General features: G+C 35.1%; 3 protein-coding genes across 4 annotated transcripts; 2 read left to right on the plus strand and 1 right to left on the minus strand.

Moving 5' to 3' along the window:
* The first annotated feature begins 3940 nt into the window (after positions 1 to 3940).
* On the plus strand, positions 3941 to 6076 carry LOC137585703 (beta-catenin-like protein 1). The gene is given in 5 exon segments (XM_068301591.1): positions 3941 to 4081; positions 4166 to 4456; positions 4458 to 5603; positions 5688 to 5883; positions 5950 to 6076. Coding segments are annotated over 5 exon segments (1749 nt in total). The 5' UTR covers positions 3941 to 4051; the 3' UTR covers positions 6036 to 6076.
* A 55-nt stretch (positions 6077 to 6131) lies between these two features.
* ScsbetaA (Succinyl-coenzyme A synthetase beta subunit, ADP-forming) lies at positions 6132 to 9896 on the minus strand. 2 transcript variants are annotated; one of them, XM_068301592.1, is made up of 9 exons: positions 9844 to 9896; positions 9695 to 9774; positions 9187 to 9291; positions 8609 to 8761; positions 8384 to 8546; positions 8054 to 8321; positions 7284 to 7708; positions 7041 to 7210; positions 6132 to 6504 (listed from the first exon to the last, which is right to left on the minus strand). In XM_068301592.1, exons 3-9 carry the CDS (start codon positions 9279 to 9281, stop codon positions 6276 to 6278), a joined length of 1503 nt encoding a protein of 500 aa, XP_068157693.1. In that variant the 5' UTR covers positions 9282 to 9291; positions 9695 to 9774; positions 9844 to 9896; the 3' UTR covers positions 6132 to 6275. The 2 variants fall into 2 exon arrangements, with proteins under 2 accessions (XP_068157693.1, XP_068157694.1); XM_068301593.1 differs by lacking the exons at positions 6132 to 6504; positions 9844 to 9896 and having other exon boundaries at positions 6584 to 7210; positions 9187 to 9277; positions 9682 to 9778.
* Positions 9897 to 10256: 360 nt separating this feature from the next.
* On the plus strand, positions 10257 to 13418 carry osk (oskar). The gene is given in 4 exon segments (XM_068301590.1): positions 10257 to 10775; positions 11023 to 11165; positions 11167 to 12197; positions 12267 to 13418. Coding segments are annotated over 4 exon segments (1776 nt in total). The 5' UTR covers positions 10257 to 10276; the 3' UTR covers positions 12370 to 13418.
* The last annotated feature ends 7085 nt before the right edge of the window (positions 13419 to 20503 follow it).

A 20503-nucleotide genomic window follows, 5' to 3' on the forward strand; every position in this document is an offset into this window, starting at 1 on the left:
GGAACTCCCGCAAAAATTAGGATTTTATATTCTTGTAGCTATAATTTCTGGATTAAAGGTTTTAGATAAACAAACAATACTTCGGCAGATTTGACAATCTTCCCTCTATTCAATCTAAATAAAATAATGATAATTAAATTAAAGATTTTTTAAAACTCAGGAGGGTAGACTGCACCTAAATTATTATTCTTTAAGTATTATCCCTGCTATATACATATGTATGTAAATTTGAATTCCTTTTTAACTTAGCTTTCTTATTCTGATTATTATTTAAAATGGAATGGATATACTTATACTAAGTATTTTAGTACCCGCACTAGCAACTATAGCCATCGACTTAGACGATAAGTATATCCAAAGACCAGCCGTGGATTTAAAGTTTGGATAAAAATATAAATAGTTTTATTTAAAATAAAATAAGATTCAGAAAGAATATTGTTTTCGTTAAATTTTTAGAAATCTAAATTATTTGTTGTTTTTGTTTTCTATTTTCTATGTTTTGTCATTATTCTGGGGTGAAAGTAAATTGGAAAATAGATGCATAGGAACATAAATCATATATTAGTTCCTAATTTGACATTATCCACAAACTTTCTTAATAACGAATCTACATATAATGGTAAAACCTTTCGAAATTAGATCAAAATCCAATAACTATATCGGCTCCTGTACATTTTTATAGTTATATAATAAAAATGTGAAGAGTTCTAGGCCTCAGATTAAGTTAAAAGTGATCCAAGTTTAAGCTCATCGTTGTTCATAGTCCCCAATGAGGCTCTTGAATAACTAGCACAGTTTCTTAGTTACCAATTCAGTCTTTAGTCTAAATTTTATTTTACTTATTAATCGATTTGTGTGTGATAAGTTTTAAAGTAGAAAAGGGAAAGAATGTGCAAGAGAAATTTGTTACGACATTTCATTTTCGCTTTTGTTTGGAAGCAAGTCTATCTTATTGGGCACTCTTGCAATATTTTTGCATATCCTAGATACAAAACACATTTGAAATTAGTTGTCTGACGTTTTTTCAGTATTTGTTTAAGTACGTCAAATGAAATAAATTTCACTAAAACATGCGCAAACATGGGCGCGGCACACCGATATGTATGGATGTACCTATATACATATGTATGTACATAATATGTACATAATCCCAACAAGTTCCGTATGACTTCCCTATGAGATCTCCATAATGAGGGAGGCACCTGACCAAACTGCACTCTTGATTGTCGTCTAAGATAATCATACAAAATGTGATGTTAAGTGTGTAAAGACAGCGACAAAAATCTCATTTTTCGGGCCGACATGCTCCGCTGCACGTGATGACCATGCCCACACCACAAAAAAAAAAAAAAAATAAAAATTCCCCCACAAAAAACTTGAAATTTTTGTCAAAAATTTATCGACTCTTTCATGTTGAAATGCGTGAAAACGTCAGAGATACACAAATCGTGTACAATTTACTTTCGACTGGTGAAATTTTTTCGTACTCCTCGTCAACGATTTGTGGCTGACCTTGATCTGAAGATGTGGAGCTGGGAGCAGGCTACGGCTGTTGCTGGGGCTGGACTGCTGCTCCACCGTGTTCCCTTGAGGGTTTTGAGGTGAAAATAATGCAGATGCCCAACGAGATTTGTAATTTTTTATGCTTATGCAATGGCAGGTACAGACCACAGACAGACATAAAGACATACCTACATATATATCTTCTGGCTTGTTTATGGGTACATTATGCAATGGCCTGAAGCTAAGGGGGAGCATAGGGAAGGGCACATCATCATCTGTCAAATATCAGGTGGAGTTGTATGCAAAGTGAAGAAAGTCAATGGGAAAAGTATGAAATATTAATGATAAATAGCTAGGCCAAAGAAAATTTGAGATATTATATATTGTTCAATTCTTAATTCTCTATTCATGTAATTACCTAATTTATAATGGGAATTTTTAGCTTATACTTATATGTGGAAATGTGTGTATAAATATTTACTTATAGATTAGCATAAATTCAATGCAAAATGTTCACTGAGAATCAACATTATGAGTTCCAATAAAACTACCAAAATCAATATTAAATAATCAAATCACGATTGGAACATAAAACAAACTTTAATTGTTAGATTTCGTCATCGACATAAATAATAAAAAGTGGTTAAAGGTGGAATCCAAAAAATTGACATTGACATAAAGGGAAATCCATTTATTCAATTCAAACTAAAATATATATAGGATATACATACATATACATATCTAATACAATAAATATTTGCTTAAATTATCCACACACTTGTGAAAATAGGACACACATAAACTGCACCCTTTGCTTCTTGGTCTTTTCTTGTTGTTGCTTTTCTTTTGTGCAAATAATTAAACAATATATGTAACTTGTGCAAAAATTGTTTTCGTCGAGATGTCGGCACTTTCTCCTTTAATATTTACCCAACTCATCGGTAATATTGGCCGCCTACCTGGCTCAGAAGAGAGGAGGGAACCTCTGGCCCAATGGTCATGATGATGATGATTATGTCTGGGAACTCATTGCGTAAATATGCGGTAATTTTTGTCATTTTTTTATCTCATGATATTTATATTGACATTTGTGTGAGCACTCTTGTGTTTTTTTTTTTTAAATTCAAACTTTATATATTACAACTATAAGCAAATTTTAAAACTAGGTTTATTTGTTGCCCAAGAAATCATGTTATTCATGTCTGTGGAAAATTATCTACGTATAATTTATATATTTCTCAGATAAGGTAATATAAATTATGTTACAATTTAATGTAGTTTGTTTAAATTACGTGATTGGTAAGCATATTTTATTTATTACTTACCTCTGCGTGTAAATCAGGTTAATTTAAATAAATGAATTATTTGAAATTACTCAATACATTTGCATAACGGAAACTATTTCAAAATAATGTTTAAACAGTATTAACTAAAATGGAATTTCATCTATAAGTGTAAATAGTATTCGAAATAAGACGCTTAAGTACTTTTGCACTTATTCTTAAAAAAATGATTTAAAAAACAAAAGTTTATAAAAAACTATGTGTATTCGTTTAATTTTTTTTTTTTTTTTGGAGGCCAAGGCTATTTTGTATAAATTTTCGAGTTGAACTTTTTGGCACCTGACCAGACCCTAAGCAGGCGCCACAAAACGAACGAAAATTTATGTTTACTGAATTGTTAATTGCAAAATACAATACACAAATTATTTGTAGGTTCCAGAAGCCAAGTTATTTTTTTGTTTTTGGCTTGGGGATTTTAGCAAGGTGTCCATGCCATAGGCGGACATGGCGACAACGTCCCAAAATATGTGAATGTGCACTTTAATCGCATTTCAAATAGGTTTGCGTTGCGATTGGCCTTGATGTGATGAAGTGCACGTGATATTTATGGGACTGGAAATCGATTCCACAGCTGCAGATTTCCCAGTAAACAAAAAAGGGATCATACCAGGATCTTCAAAGTTTTTAAAGATATCTTTATAATTTGGTTTAGAATCGAAAGTTTGCAAAATCAATTAAAGAGTTTTCCAAGGGTTCATCTTAAAAGTAAACAATAATTTCCTGATTTTCTTTAATTGTTAGAAACTGATTTTAAGCTCCACATAAACAAATATAATATTCAAATATGGAGACACCTTTTGTTCAATGAAGTGTAAGCAAACATTTATTTCATTTGTTATCTATCTTATTTATAAGAGAGTGCCCTTTCTATTTTCTTTATATTGTATTTTATTGTATTTTTGTCCCAGAAAAGGTTGAAAGGTCATACTAAAGAGCACTTTAAAGGGGATGACAAATTCTTTTTAAAAAGTAAATAAGAAACATAACGGAAATCAATTTAGCATGAAAATTCGAATTGGTTCGATTTGTACTCACAAAAAAATGTTTGCATCAGCGATGTACCGATAAAGTATCGATAATCTTTCCAGCACTACTTTTTGCAAAAGCAACGATAACAGTTTTTAATTTTAATTTTTTAATTTTAAATCATTTCGACTCGAAATTTTCGAGTACAAAACGTAAACATTAACTAAAAGGATAACAAAATGGATATAGGCGAGCTGTTGGCTTTTAAGGTTTGAAGGTTTCGCACTTTGCTATGTGAAGTTTTCGCCTCCTGCAGTCCATCAACTAATCCATACTTGAATCTCATTGAACAGCCTGAACAGACACCAAAGCGGCCCCATGAGGATGAAGACGATGACTTTGCCTTGCCTTCAGAGCCACCTTCCAGCGAGGGTAAGCGGGATGACAAGGCTAAACGTATGCGACGCATTGCCGAGGCCAAGGAGACGGCAAAATATAGTCAACAGCAGGCCAGCTCCTCTTCTGGCACCACATCGAATAGTTATGAATTCGATCCGGAACTGACCGAGGAAGAGCGTCTAAATATTCTACGTTATGTGGAGAATGAAGAAGCCGATGGCGATGTGTTGGACGAGCAAGGATTGAAAAAAGTTAATCTTGGTCTTTGAGAAGCGTAATTTAAAAAATCAGGAAATGCGTATAAAGTTCGCAGATAATCCCGAGAAATTCATGGAATCGGAGGTGGAACTTCATAGTGTTATACAAGAGCTGAAGGCAGTAGCCACTGTGCCTGATCTCTATCCTTTGCTGGTGGAGCTTCATGGTTTACACAGTCTATTGGAGCTAATTGCCCATCAAAATACAGACATTGCTGTGGCCGTAGTAGACCTGCTACAAGAAGTAACCGATGTGGATATATTGGGTGAAAGTCGCGAAGGAGCCGAAGCGTTGATTGAGGCTCTAAGAAATGAGCAAATTTGTGCTTTACTAGTGCAGAACTTAGAGCGACTTAATGAATCAATTAAAGAAGAATCCGATGGAGTACACAACACGTTGGCCATCGTGGAGAATCTGACAGAGATTGAGGGAGCATTCGTCAAAGAGGCCGCGGAGCAAGGTCTTCTGGCATGGCTTCTAAAGCGTCTAAAGGGCAAAAGTCCCTTTGATCCAAATAAATTATATTGTAGTGAAATTTTATCCATTCTCATTCAGACTGAGAATGAGAATCGTCTGCTCTTGGGCTCTCTAGATGGCGTTGACGTTTTGCTCCAACAATTGGCTGTTTACAAACGACACGATCCCTCGAGTAACGAGGAACAGGAATTTATGCAGAATCTTTTCAATTGCATATGTTCCGCTTTGATGGCACAGGAGAATCGGGATCGCTTCCTCAACGGTGAGGGACTACAGCTGATGAATCTAATGCTACGCGAAAAGAAAATGTCACGCAACGGATCCCTCAAGGTATTGGATCATGCCATGGCTGGACCCGATGGCCGCGAGAATTGTAACAAATTTGTAGAAATCCTCGGTCTACGAACCATATTTCCACTCTTTATGAAAACGCCAAAGAGAAACAAACAGCGACTGCTTTCCGCCGATGAGCATGAGGAGCATGTGGCTTCTGTCATTGCCTCCATGTTGAGAAACTGCAAGGGCACACATCGGCAACGCATGTTGGCTAAATTCGCGGAAAACGATCATGAAAAGGTGGATCGTCTGTTGGAGTTGCATTTGAAATATTTGGCGAAAGTGGAAGCCATCGATAAAGAAATCGATCAACAGATTAAGGTTGGGCATAGAGTTTAAGCTCATCATAATATTCTTTTATAAAAATAGACAATATAAACTAAACACTCTTGTCCCCTTCTTAAGGATCCTTCGGTTGATGATGATGAAGAGGCTGAAAACAATTATATCAAACGTTTAACTGGAGGACTCTTTACACTTCAGCGAATTGACTATATACTCTTAGAGGTCAGCGCCACATCGGACACAGTCAAACAGCGCGTCCTTAAGATACTAAACCTACGGGGAGCTTCTATGAAAACTATTAGAAGCATTATGAGAGGTATATAAAGCTGAACCGTCAAAGCCGATTCACAAAGAAATATTGACGACACATTTTATCTTTCAGAATATGCTGGTAATTTGGGTGACGGCGACATAGATTGGCGGGAGCAGGAGCAGGCTCATATTTTATCGCTAGTAGATCGTTTCTAATTGTAATTTCCAAATAAACCACTGCGAAAAGCTCAATATAATCCTTTTTTTCATTTAATAAAATTAAATGTTAAAACAATGTTACCGATTGAAGCGTAAATTGAAAATTTTGGTTTAATGATTACATTCTTGGCCAAATCGAAAGCCATTTCAAAAAATGTTTCAGTTAAACTATTTTACTATTGTTTTCATCCATTTTGACCTGCCTTTCGCATTCTTTTTTTTTTTTTGGTAATCTATCTATTTGCATTTCTTTTGCTGCTCCTTTTCTTTGCACTTCTCTTTCAGCTCCTTTTCTTTGCATTTCTCTTCCAGCTCCTTTTCTTTGCATTTCTCTTTCAGCTCCTTTTCTTTGCATTTCTCTTTCAGCTCCTTTTCTTTGGATTTCTCTTCCTGCTCTTTTTCCTTGCATTTCTTTTCCAATTCCTTGTCGGCGTTTTGCTTGTCATTTTTACATTGAGGCTTCTTGCTGGGTGGGAGATGGTGGAGAAGGGATGAGGTGATAAGGTGAATGAAATGTTATGAGAAACTAAAAAACTAAATTGGTATTGGATGTGTGGGTGTTGGATTTTGTTTAATTTAAATTGGCATAATACACAATATATCTCCAACTACTTTCAAAGCAGTTTTAAAATAAAATAATAAATAAAATTTTGCAAAAATCACGTAATATTTCATAGATAGTTTTTCTTCCATTTTCGGTGCAGAGTTAACATTAACAATCATTTACAAAAGATATTCGGTGCAAAACTCGAAGGATTATTAAGATTATTCGACGATTTGTTCATGTTTTAAACTTGAACTATTTTGCAAAAATTTGTTTTTAGCATATCAACGACCAATCGTTTACGATAGACTCTAACTAGATAAGCGATGGGGCGTTTTATCTTGTTCTTTGTTGTTTAACATTGTGGCTAATGTTGAGTAATTGTTTAAATGTTGTCTATGTTGTTGTTTGTGTTGACTTAGGAGAAAATTGTTTAGTTTGTTTTAAAAAGTATCTACTTTTGGGCCTCGGGAATCTCAAAGTTGACATCCATTTTCATTTCACGGGCCAATTTCACAATTTGTGCCAAGTGCACAGCCAAATCGGCAGCCTTATCCAAATCATCACGAGCCAGAATCTTCAGACCAGAAGATCTAATCAATTCACGAGCCTCCTTAACTTTGGTGCCCTAAGAACAATGGAAAAAGATATATATTTATAACAGCCTGGTATACATATCTATGGGATTAAAAATTATTTACCTGTAGACGCACAACCACTGGCATATTGAGGTTCAGATCCTTAGTAGCCGATATGATACCTTCGGCAATGACGTCGCAACGCATAATGCCACCAAAAATGTTTACCAATATGCATAGGACCTTCTTATCGGATGTAATGATCTTGAAGGCAGCCTTAACAGCTTCAGCTGTAGCACCACCGCCCACATCCAAGAAGTTAGCTGGCTCACCGCCATACAGTTTAATGATATCCATCGTGGCCATGGCCAGACCAGCACCATTGACCATGCATCCGATGGTGCCATCAAGGGCAATGTAATTCAAGTTATATTTGGCAGCTTCGACCTCTTTGGGATCCTCCTGGGTCCAATCGCGGAGACTGAACAGCTCCTTTTGACGGAATTCGGCATTGTCATCAAAACGCAGTTTAGCATCCAATGCAAAGACTAATGGAAAGATGATAGTTAAGTTATTGATGAATCAATTATCTGTTAAATATGTATGCAAAAGCCATTCAATACCCTGGCAAATTATATCTAGGTTAATATGGCGACGTGACTAATAACAAATTCATTTCTAAATTACAGTGGATTCCAAAAGGAGTGTATTTAGCAGGGACATGAATGCTTCAAAAATATAAATTGAAAATTTGCTTTTTATACTCACAGCCTTTTGATTAAAACACAACACAAATAGATTTATGTTAGCATAAACAGAACAAGTATGGATTAGTTAGAACAGATGAGAATTCAAATTAAACACATATTAAATAAAAAATAAACTTGACTTACAGCCGGTCATGGCATCTTCAGCATAAGGATTGATTTCCACCAATAGAGCATCCTTCTTCACAAACAGCTTGTATAGATTGAGCAACATTTGGACATGCTCATCGGCTTTGTCGCCACCGAGACCAACTTTATTCACAATTTTAGCGGCTTGCTCATTGGTCAGACCCTTGGCAATGTCAATGGGTTCATAGATAATGGCATCGGGTGATTCTTTGGCTACTTCCTCAATGTCCACGCCACCCTCCTTGGAGGCAATCAATACGGGTCCCTGTAAAGGTTCGATATTAACAACCATTCTCTTATTTCATAGTGATTATGCTAATTATTTACATTAAAGGCACGCTCCATCATCACGGCAAAGTAGAATTCACGTCGGGGGAACTTTCTTTCGGCTACCATGACCTTTTTGCAAATACGACCGGCAGCTCCGGTCTGTCGGGTAACCAAAAGCTGGTCCACCATCTTTGAGGTGATTTGCTCAGCACTCTCGGGACTAAATAAATATATATAAAATTAGTTAATAATTTTCGTGGATTTAATTATTTTCACACTTACTCATAGACCACACGGACTCCACCCTTAAGGCCATTCTTAAAGGCACCCTTGCCACGACCACCAGCCAAAACTTGTGCCTTCAGGACCAAGTTATCTGTTTTCAATTTTGTGGCAATATCGTGAGCTTCCTTTCCGTTTTTGGCCACAGCAAAGCTAGAAAAATTAACATTAATTTAATGTCTGCCAAATTTGGGTCAAGGGGAAAAAACCTTTCAAACAGTGACTCATTTGATAGAGTTTGAAAAACCTTGAAAAACTTGAACAAAAAACCGGCGTTTTGCCAAAACTGGTTGGACCAGTAAGTAATAGTATGAGTAAAGTAAATGCAATTTCTTATCAACGTCACTGACCTCTGCCAGTTAATAATCAATCCTATAGAAAATTATTAATCTTATCTGATTTGTTTACTAAAGTTGCTAATTAATGCGAACTATAAGACGACTGACTACGCAGACATAATGATGTTTGGGGAAAGAAAAAAAAGCAAAGGACAAAGTCCAACGCGGCACTTTCTGTCGACTTTGGACCGGACCAGAGACCCCATTATAGAGGGTCTCTTGTCTTTGGATGATACTCACCGTGGTGTTGGTATGTCACTTTCATTAAGCAGGGTATACGAGACATGCTCCTGGACATTCAGATTTCTCAGTTGTTGGAGAGCAACGGGGGGCATAGTTGAGGATCTGCAAAAGAAAAACCCGATGACGATCAAATGAATCACAACCACAATAAACACCAATATAGACCACAAATCTTGTTCAACAGTCACGATGATAACCAAATTTAATTCACATAGATTAAGTCTCAATTTTTACTTAATTAGAGGGCCCGGCAACAGCAAGAACAACACTAACAAAAACAACAACAGGTTGTCATATGTTCCCATTGATAAAAGAATGGGTTCAAGGTCTCTCATCTCCCTTGATAAGTCTCCTAAATTGCGTCACAATAAAAAAATTTTTTAAATTGCCAACGGTCGGTCAGGTGGCAAGTGAGGGAGTGAGAGGGTGCATGAAGCGCTATCCCTGTCTAGCTGCTGTGCCATTATTATGTAAAAAAATTAATTTGCATTGCAGTACTTCTTACCTTTGTAACTGTTTTCGGTTTAACTGATTCGATTAATGAACAACTGGAGCGAGCCAAGAATGAAGCCATTTTTGCTGATTCTAAAAACAAGATTGATTAATTTACTACTGTCTTAAATGAACTATAAATTTCGTATAAATTTTTTTTACTTTTATCGCCCTCGCCTGCTTTTTGTGATTTCCACCTAAAGTCTGGCCACACTAGACTAGTGATGGAACTAGTTCCGAGAGTTTGACTCATCGGCAGCTGCTTGACGTTGCAATTTTGGCGGTAAATATAAAAATAGTTTCTTTAGAATTTAAACGAAATTTAACAGGTGTGAAGAGTTTTATTAAATTCGAATGCATAATTGGCACAGAAAACGGCTAGATCTAGACTTAATTGAATTAATCAAGATTTCTAGGTTGTAGTAGATTTGTCAAGTCGAGCCACCCTAAGCCAATCACGAAAAGCTAAGAAACTAAAGAACAGTTAAGTTTTCATTTACTTCAATTCCGCACTCTCTCTCACCCACACAGACACACTAATACCAAGAGACTTATGTACATACATTATCCGCCACCTCTCACTTTCGTGAAAACGATGGCGACATTCAGAAGTGAATCCAACAGCGTGCCGATCACTAAGAATTCCAGTCAAAATCAGCAGCACCGTCTGCTGGCATTGAAAGAACGCCTGACCACGTGTTTCCACCAGTTGCGCCAAAATTTTCAACAAAAATCACCCACATTGTGCAACGGGCAGTTCTACAGAATTTTTATTAAAGCCGATTATACCATATTGGGCGAGAAAGCCACCTATATTAAAAAACTAAGGAAATATTGGTCCTCCCGCAAGGAAAATTTAGAAACTAAATCGAAATTTCAACCTGAAATTGTAGTAGTTGACCATCATCACCAGCTGCAGCTGGAGACGGTGACAAGACTCTTTTCATCCACATTGATCAACGAAACTAGCAAAATGACCATCTTAGAGAGTTTGCACTTGAGTGTGCGAGATGAGAATCCGGATATTGATAGTGAAATACGTGGAATATTGCTTGCCCATGCTCAGAATGGAATCACGATATCGAACATCAAAAGTAAGTAATTCACTATAACCCCTTTTAATTCGACGTGGGCTTAAATAAACAGCTATTTTTCCATTAACCGTTATACGGTTACTTATTAGCACGTTTTTTTTTTTTTTTTAAGTCAAGATTACACAATAAGAAAATGTCCATCTTAAAAAGATAATTTCAATCCTTTTTTGGCAGGTTATTTTGTTAATCTTAAGATCAATTAACCGTTTTTAAATACTTATTTCTTAATTAACCTTCATTTCCTTAGGGGAATATCGATCTCTGACCGGCAATCACTTTCCAGTGCACGAAAATATCACAGATTTTCTATTAACCATTCCAAACGTGACCGCCGAATGCCGCGAGACGGGCACCAGAATATTTAACATTAAGCCCAAAAAAAGAAACTCGCCACCTGCACGAAATGGTTGTTAATCAGCGGCAACGCAATGATTACTTTAACATCGAGTCCAAGCAGGAACAGCAAAAGTTTCCGCAGCCACCGCGTTCCTGGAGATCGCAATATAAGCGATGTGCTCTTAACGCATTGGAAAAGAATCTCCATGAATATGAAAAGATGCCCAACATTATGATGGCGAAAACGATGCAGCAACAGACAGTGGAGACCGCAGTGACCACTCCCCAGCAACTGGCCAAGGCTGTGGGAGAAGACAACTGGTGTTATCAGGACAACTGGAATCATTTGAACAATCATTATCAGCAACAGCAACCATATTGTGAACCACCAGTTGCAGAACTCCAGCAACAACAACCAACGTGTCCGCCTTCTACTCAACAGTTTCATAATTTTCTAATACCGCCGCCTCCTCCTTCAACCATATCGGGGCCCACTATCCAATCTGATGTATCCTCACGAAAAAGACGACGTGGTGATTATTCTCGTACTCCCACTACCACCACCATATCCAGTAATTCGCAAACGGATTCGATTTTTACCATTAATTCGGATTACGATGCTTATTTGCTGGACTTTCCTTTATTGGGCGATGATTTTCTCTTGTATCTCGCCCGCATGGAATTGAAATGTCGTTTCAAGAAATACACCAAAGTACTTCAATCGGGCCTCTGTATATCGGGACAAACCATTAATGCTGCCCGACAAAATGTATGCCACGTAGAGCTACCGGAACAAACTCAAATAATTGTCAACATTGGTTCTGTCGACATAATGCGCGGCAGGCCTTTGGTTCAGATTGAACATGATTTTCGTCAGCTTATTAAGGAAATGCACAATCGGAGATTCATACCCGTAATTACCACCTTGGCCCCCTTGGCCAATTACCGGCACGATCAGCCAACTTGCGACAAAATCAATCGTTTCAACAAGTTTATACGAAAAGAGTGCAGACATCTGAAGGTGATTGATATTCACTCGTGTCTGATCAATGATAAGGGCATAGTGCTATTCGATTGCTATCAAAAGTAAGTTTCGATCAGAAATCAAACAAAACTCTGTCTTGCATAATCACTATATTAACCTTTCTCTTACAGTGGTCCACGTGCTGTCACTGGTTCCAAGGAACCTTATGTATTTTGGAATAAAATCGGACGACAACGCGTTTTACAAATGATTGAAGCTAATTTGGAGTATTGAGTATCTGAGGTCTGGCACCAGTAGAGAAGGAGAAGATTTTACCAATTTCATTTTCAAAAATGACGGCACGCTGTTTTAGGATTTTCCAATCATAATAATTTCATAAGTCTATATGTTTGAAATTTTTAATGTGTTTTATGTTTATGTGTATTGTATTTGTCTGTATTCGTCTTAGTGTCCCCTAAATGTTATGTGTTTTTTTGTTAGTTTTAAAATTCTTATTTGAAATCTTTTGGTTACAATTACAATCCCTAAAATTTTTGTCTCAAACTTTTGCTTCTATCCCACAAAAAAAAAAGTTGTAACAAAAATTTTTCGATGAATTGTATCCAAAAGATTTTCTTTTCTTGCAACACAATTTTTCCCTATCAATTATTTTTCTTGGTCATCTCGTTGAGAAGACTTTTTCAGTAACATTGCAATGTTATATAATTTGTTTCCATTAATCTATTGTATTGTCAGAATATAAACCAAGCTCATGTATAAGAAGAATATTATTGTGTTCTGATTTATACATTTTAGAGTTTTGTTTCTTATATTTTGACAAATATTATTATTATGAAAATGCAATTCGCCTCACTTCACATTCAAGCTTGGGGAAAATCAACGCCGCGGCTGATTTTCTTTTTTAATAAGCCGTCTGAAGTTGAAGCATTTGTTTTTCGTATTTTTCGTTTCATTTCATTTTCTTTCTTGTTTGTTTGTTTTTTCAGAAGTTTATAAAACAAATAGAGTTTACACTGTTTAAATAATATGCTAAATTTATTATAAAATGCGCGCCAAGTGTATTATTTATTCAGTGTAGCATAAATTAGCTAAAAACTCACAAAAATAGATATCCTAAATAATTGCAATTGTATAAAATTCTATTTAATACTTATATTTATAAACTTATTTATTGTCAAACTATATGTTTAAATGTTATTTGTATGTGGTGATGTGATGTCATGATCGTGATCTTTTTTTTTTGTCCAACTATAACAAGCAATGTAAAATCCAAAAAAAAATGTTAAAATCAAATAAAAAATTCAAAAAAAAAGGGAAACTTATTAGAATGCTTGCAATAATCAATGAAAATAAACGGGTCTAAGATAAACAACTAACAAATGAAAATTAAAGAAAGTTTTCCAGATGTAAAAATTCCCTTACAGAAATATTATTTATGAGTGCTCAGTGGACAAAATGCCATTTTATATTCATATTCAAACTTTGTTTTATTTTTATATTCGTCAGAATATAAATATTGTTGTATAATATTGTGTAATTTTGTTGATACCCACAAACTGTTTTATATATACATAAGATAGCACCAAATGAAGTCAAGCGAACAACAATGTTTCAAAATTCAAATATTATATTCATCCAAATCATACCAGATTCAAATGATAATTACAGATAACAGACACAATATTTAATGGGTATATAAAATTATAAATAATAAGAACGAAGTCAAGCGAGCCATCCTATTGATATAAAAGCTAATCATTTAGAAACTATTTGGTAAATTTGGTTTTATGGTGTAAGATATAACTCCTCAAAATGCAGCAAGTATTGCTCATATTTGGTATAATTGCAATAATTGTAAGTTCAAACATCGAATTGAATGTAAGTCATTTGATAAAATTTTAATAATATTCTGCTTCAATTCCAAATTTTTATTAAATCCAGGAAGCTGTTGTTTTTAAATTAACTAATTTTGAATGCGTTGGCTACAATCAGTCTTGGGTTTTAATCCACAATTGTCGTTTAAAGGTGATGCAACGCAATCGAATCGGTTTATATTTCAATGGAACTGTTCTGTATCCGGTCAACGATTTTTTTGTTAATTTACAAATTTTTAAAAGGGCTAATGGATATAAACCTTGGCTGATTAAACTATCGGTAGATGTTTGTAGATATATGAACCAGCCATATAATCCTACGGCAAAAATCATTATAAATATGGTTTTACCTTTCACAAACTTGAATCACAAATGTCCATATAATGTGAGAGGTTTGAATTTAAAATTTGTTCTTAAACATACATAATTATATATGTATAATTTGAGTTTTATCTATTGAACAGGGTTCCCAGATCGTAGATGGACTTTATCTTCAGCCGGAACTGTTAGGGCTTCCGTTTCCCACTGGTGATTATAAATTGTATTGCGGTTGGTATTTTAATAAGAGATTGCAATTTGTAACAAATACTAGTTTCACCTTTGTGGAAAATATAATAGATCAGTAAACAAAAAGGGTTACCTATGAAACAATTTTGCAATTCTTATATTTTATTTAAAATATGTTTCCAACTTGGATTTTAATACTATAAATCAACAAGGTCTTCAGTATCCTTACACAAGGACAGAAATAAAGTTCATTTTCACATGTGTATACATATATTAAAGGAACTATTAAGTATTCTGTCAATGTTCAACAGTTTATTCAACACAGGGTCCTGTAATTCTGGATGGCTTATATTTGCGGCCAGAAATGAAGTCATGCGAACGACAATATTCCAAATTGCAACATTCAAAATTATTCACGCGTACCAGGTCGTATTGATTATCAGATTTGGCGATATATTGTTGAATGGGCTTTATAATGTGTAGACAAATGTATTAAAAATTAACAAACGAAGCCAAGCGGGCGGCAAAAGTGATTGGAAGAGATTCTTTCTATGACATTTCAATACTCTGCATTTCCTACGCATTGTTTCAGATAAGTACATATATACTTTAAAATGTATAATTAAATGCAATTATCACCTGCTCTATTTTCGACACGGCTTCATTTCCATATTTGTAATTTTATGAGTTTTCTCTAGCACTTAATCTTTATTCGCTTTCTGGATAAAGTGAATCCGTAATAAGTAATTACGAAATCATTAAAGTCCATGGAGAATAACCACGTGCTCCACGTGTGTTCCTTGGCAATCGACGAAATGGAGTGAAGTTGCCATTGGCTCAATTCCCAGATGATTATCAGAGGCAATTGCACCTGGAAACAACCGAAGAACAAGAATACGAAGAAGGAGAGAGTATATTATTATTGTGAGGGTTGGCCGTAACTTTGATGACTTTGATGAATTGTCAGCATGGGATGGTGGACTTACCCCCGTTTCAGGGCAACCGACAAACCGAGGAAATGCAACAGACACAACTTGGACTTGGACACAAACAAGTGCTTGCCTCTTGATTGCTAAGGAAGCTCCGAAGACGTGACTAGCCATATCAAATGGGTATAGTAAGAGGATTTGTACATGCAAAATTTAATCCCTTTTACAAGCGATTTATTTGGTATTGCTAATGGTTTGCTTAGGGTTGACAGAAACAGAGTTGTTAGTGTAAATAAATAAAGTTCATGTAATAAAAGAGTTTACTTCGGCATACTCTATTTCAATTAAGGTAGTGTGAATTTTAATTAATGTTAAAATGTATTTTTAAACTAAATGTTTTTATAAGACTTACTATTAGCTTCAGCTTAACCACTTCATATTAAAATTAAATTATACTTTACAATCTATGGATTGAAAGAGAGTTGAAATTCGAACGCATCAAGTGCTTTTTGTACATGTTTTTGAAGTATATGTACTTACTCTGCCCCATTCAATTTGTTTTTATCTTTTCACACAAATATTTGTGGACATTCCACATCATTGAGTAATTGTTGCGAATTATAGTAATTTTTCAGCATTCTTCTCTCATGGAACTTTCCTCTTCTGATTGAAGACCCTTTTTGTGTGTTTTCATTAAAGAGACTAGCATATTGTGGAGACTGAAGGCAATTTACCGCTTTAAATTGAGCGACACTTTTCAATGGGCTCAAACCACATTTTCGCATAAATTATATGGAACAGCCTCCAAATCCGCCCCCCAGCCACCTTGGAGTACCAGTAGTGCTTGCTGTTGTTGTTGTTTACGGCAGCGAGGTTATATCAAGTTGCTTTTTGCATTGGTTGGGCAATTATTAAATCGAATCAATTTATGCATACAATTTGTTTCTCGATTTTTGAGTGGGTGAGTGCAGTCACCCACCTGTTAATTTGTTGATTGCCTCTTGATGTATAGCATGAAATATTTAAAATATGTTAGGAATTCCCATGTTAACACATGCATGTTGGTTTTTTCTCTCTTTGTCGGATTCTTGTTACAATTTTCTTTGTTTCCCAACAATCACGCACTTCCTTTAATTATCCTTATCCGCTCGCCTAGTCTGTGGACTGAACATCTGTTATAATTTGGAATTATCAAGGCTCAATCACAAAGATACAAAAACAAGTGGAGTTCGACTGCACTGCAGATACAGATGTGTAATTAGAGACTCTTTTGTGGTTTCAAGACTATTAACTTTTATCTGATTGGCACACATATTTCAGGTGGAAATCATGTGTTTTCTGTGCGGTCCAGAAGAGCTTCTGCTAATTAAACTTCAATTTAGGGAGACGAATCGAGTTTCCCATTCTGATTGATCCATTAAAATAATTATGATATAGTAATTAACTTGTCTTTAGCAACTAAAAATCGATTTAGATTTTCAATAAAAGACTCACTGTACACCACTTCATTGAAAATCCAACAAAAAATATTAAACAACAAAAAATTAATGATTATTTTAAATTTCGATAAAAAATATCTATCGATAATTGATATCGATAAAATTTTGCATATCGATATGCTGTTATCGATAAGAACTTGTCTATCGATAAACATTTATCGATAAATAAACACGTGAAATCTATCGACAGATGGTCACATTTTTTGGTATTATAACCTCCTGAGAGCTGGTCACACTCTGCATAGTTGTGGTTAGTTTTTTTTTTTGATTTTGACGCGGGTGGTTGTGTTACTGCCGCGGTTGCGAAAGCGCGCCGTATTTGTTTATATACAATGCAGCAGTCATAGATGCATTGCGATAATGCCGAGTGTGAAACAATACTGAATAAATTCGAAAGAGTGCATTTGTAAGAAACAAATTAAAAAATAGGCGCGAAGAAGTGTGCGTGCAACGGTAAAATAAACGAAATGGCGCGCGATTTTATCTAACGAAAAGACGCAGTTTCTTCGAAAATGCGAAATGAAAATACGTATGTTTGTGTGTAGGTGAAAAGTGTACTAACAACAACAACAACAACAACAACATCAAGAATAGAAAAAGTGCACTGCAAACAACTGATTTAAAGTGTCTGTGTGTGAGTGATTGTAGAAAGCAAAGAAAAATAAAAAGTCAGAAAAATGACGCGCGAAGAGGAGGAGGAAGTACGATCTTTGCTCTCGCGGCATCAGGAACGCATTATGCTGGACCTGGGAAGTACTGATCTCTTGGCTGTGTTGGTCAAGAATTCGGTACTAAGTCAGCAGGAAGAGGATATGCTATTAAAGCCATATCAGGCAACAACTGGCATGGGCACAGGATCACACCTGGACACGGGTAGTGCTCCATCGAGTGTAAAAACTAAGCGAAAATTGAGTGCCGTTGCCAGCAGCGGAAGTGGTGGAAGCGGTGGCAGTGGAGCCAGTGTTCCCATTGGAGCTGAGATCTATAGTTCCAGTTTGGCCAGCTCATCGCGCAGTGCCAGTGTCAATGGTGATCACGATCATGCCCAGAGCGATAATCGCTCGCTAACGCCCTCTGTGGCCAGCGATGCCGAGTTCCTGCGTCTGCAGTGCTCCAATCTCATAGAGATTATAGCGAAAAATGGATTTGAGAAATTTAAACAATTCTGCTATGCCATCGAATGTGAGTGCCCACAGCTGATTGAGGATTTAATTAATGATCGACTCAAAAATGGTAAGTTTCAGTCACCCCCTTTCCCCTTCCCCCCAAAAAACAAAAACAAAACAACACACACACACAGACAATATTCTTAACCGGTTCTTCAAGATTCAGGTGTTCCATCTACATCAATACATATATCTTAATGCTAAATTATGCAGGTAAATTGCCTGCGATCGGTTCTTAAAATTTTTGCTGTCGCTTGCTAATTGGTTTTGTTTCTCTTTAGTTTGGTTCTCTCTTGCCGGGTGTGGGAGTTTTTTTTTCGTTAAAGGACGTGGGAGTTAACGCCTATTTCAGTTTTTATATAAGAAATATAATAATTATTATAATTGGCATTATTATAGATCATTCTCTCTAGGCGTAAATGTTAAAGCAGGTGACAGAATTTTTGTAGTCAAAAAAGGAAGTGACAATATTAAATCACTCGTTCTCAAAGCACTTTTTTGTTTGCTGTTTGTGTTGTTTTCTTGATAAGCCCTTATCAGCAACTGTCTGTCCACATCTTGTCGTGAGAATAGTTGAATTTAAGCTACAGATAAGAGAAATAATAATAGAAATTCTTGAAAGTGAAAGTCTTTCCGAATTCAAATAAAAAGAAAATATGAAAAACACAAAGTTTTAGAGCTTTTAAAGAAACTAATTTAACTAACTTAATCGAAGGTCCAAAAATGTTGTAATATCATGCATTCGGTATTATTAAAAATTTTGGCAACCAATTTAATAATTGCAAACTATTAAAAGTTTAAATATATTATTAATTAATTTACGCAATTAATCATTTATGGCATGAGCATGCTAATCATTATGGCTAATATAATTTGATAAGCTTTTTATGAATTAATACATAGTGACTATAAAACTAACAATTTATTTATGAGATCTTTAAATCGAAAGTAGGTACATGAACATTGATAATTAAAATTATTTGTAAGTAGTTGCAGCGTAGTTGATTCGGTTAAACTAGGACACGATAATTAAAAATTAAGTAAAAAATTTATAAATATTGCTTTTCTATGCTATATAAAGTTATTAAATATTGTGAATTAATTGCCATTATATTTTGGTCCATTGCATTTATCCATGAAAATTAATGACAATTTTGTGGTATATTGTTTTTTCACAATTTTTTTATTGTTCTGTAATGCTTTTAAGGGTTTAAATAAATTTTATTAAATATTTCAATTGATCACTTTAAAATTAGTTAAAAGATATAAGTATTTCAAATGATTTTCATCCAATTTTAGAAGAAGGAGAGTTAGAGTCAGTGCTTAACTTCCTGAATGCCATAACTAACGAACTGTGATTAGTTTCGGATACAAATAAGAATGTACTTACATACTAGTTGGTTGAAACAGATGGTTTATTCTCGCTCTCTCTCTCTCTCTCTCTCTCTCGCTGTATTCCCCTTTCTCTACGAAATTCGCACAGCTGCTTAGGCATCCACGAGCTGATTCATTGACCCACAAGAATAATTTACACATTTCCAGCCAAGCAAATCCACAGCAATCCCCCAAACATGTTGTCTGCATGTACATATATTTAAATGTTGCCTCCCTTCACTCCAAACAGTTCCCTTTTCCATTTGTATTCCACCATCTTCCAGACTTGTAAATTACCTCAACTCAGTCGACGATGACAGGAAGAGACGGACTAAGAGGCAACGAAACCAAAATCCGAATCAGAACCAGAAATAAATGGCAGCTAAAATAACAAAAACAAATACCTACAACTTCAATTTTTAGTAGTCTCAGCTTGTTATTGTAGTTGTTGTTATTCTTTGTTGTTGATTATTTTCCTAATGAAAAAAATAGATGTAACAACAATAGCAACAACAAAATAATCATAGCTAAAAATCGCCCTCGCTTCCCCTTCCAAAAATGTGAAGAAGAAATCAAATCAAAGTAAAAAGGACAAGACAATTTATTTGCTTGTTTATTTGAGATACAAGATACTCTTCAAAAGATGCCTAAACTGCTTACTCACTCTATTCTATAATTAGTTAGAAAGGCCATCTCAATAATTGAGACTAAACTTAAATGACATCATCAAACAAAGATATAATTATCTAATCACATTCTTGCTGAAATATTCCTTATATATGATAAACTTTACATAATTGGGTAATTACTTAGATAATAAGCAACTTATGTGAATTTAATTTTGATTTTTTCTAAGAATACTTTATCAATTTATGAATACTCTTTGGTGGTCAATCGTTCGTAATCTACATATTTAGTAAAGACTCAAGGTCTAAGATGCCAAATACGGCCGCAAACATGAATCAATCATTCGCGCAGCAAAGATTCCTTTTTAACATTATAATGAGTCACTGATATTTCAACCTAGGAGATCTTAAATTATCCTAAATAATTAGAGA

Source organism: Drosophila tropicalis, unplaced genomic scaffold (genome assembly GCF_018151085.1).
Source record: "Drosophila tropicalis isolate 14030-0801.00 unplaced genomic scaffold, ASM1815108v1 contig_878, whole genome shotgun sequence".
NCBI classification, from domain to species: domain Eukaryota; kingdom Metazoa; phylum Arthropoda; class Insecta; order Diptera; family Drosophilidae; genus Drosophila; species Drosophila tropicalis.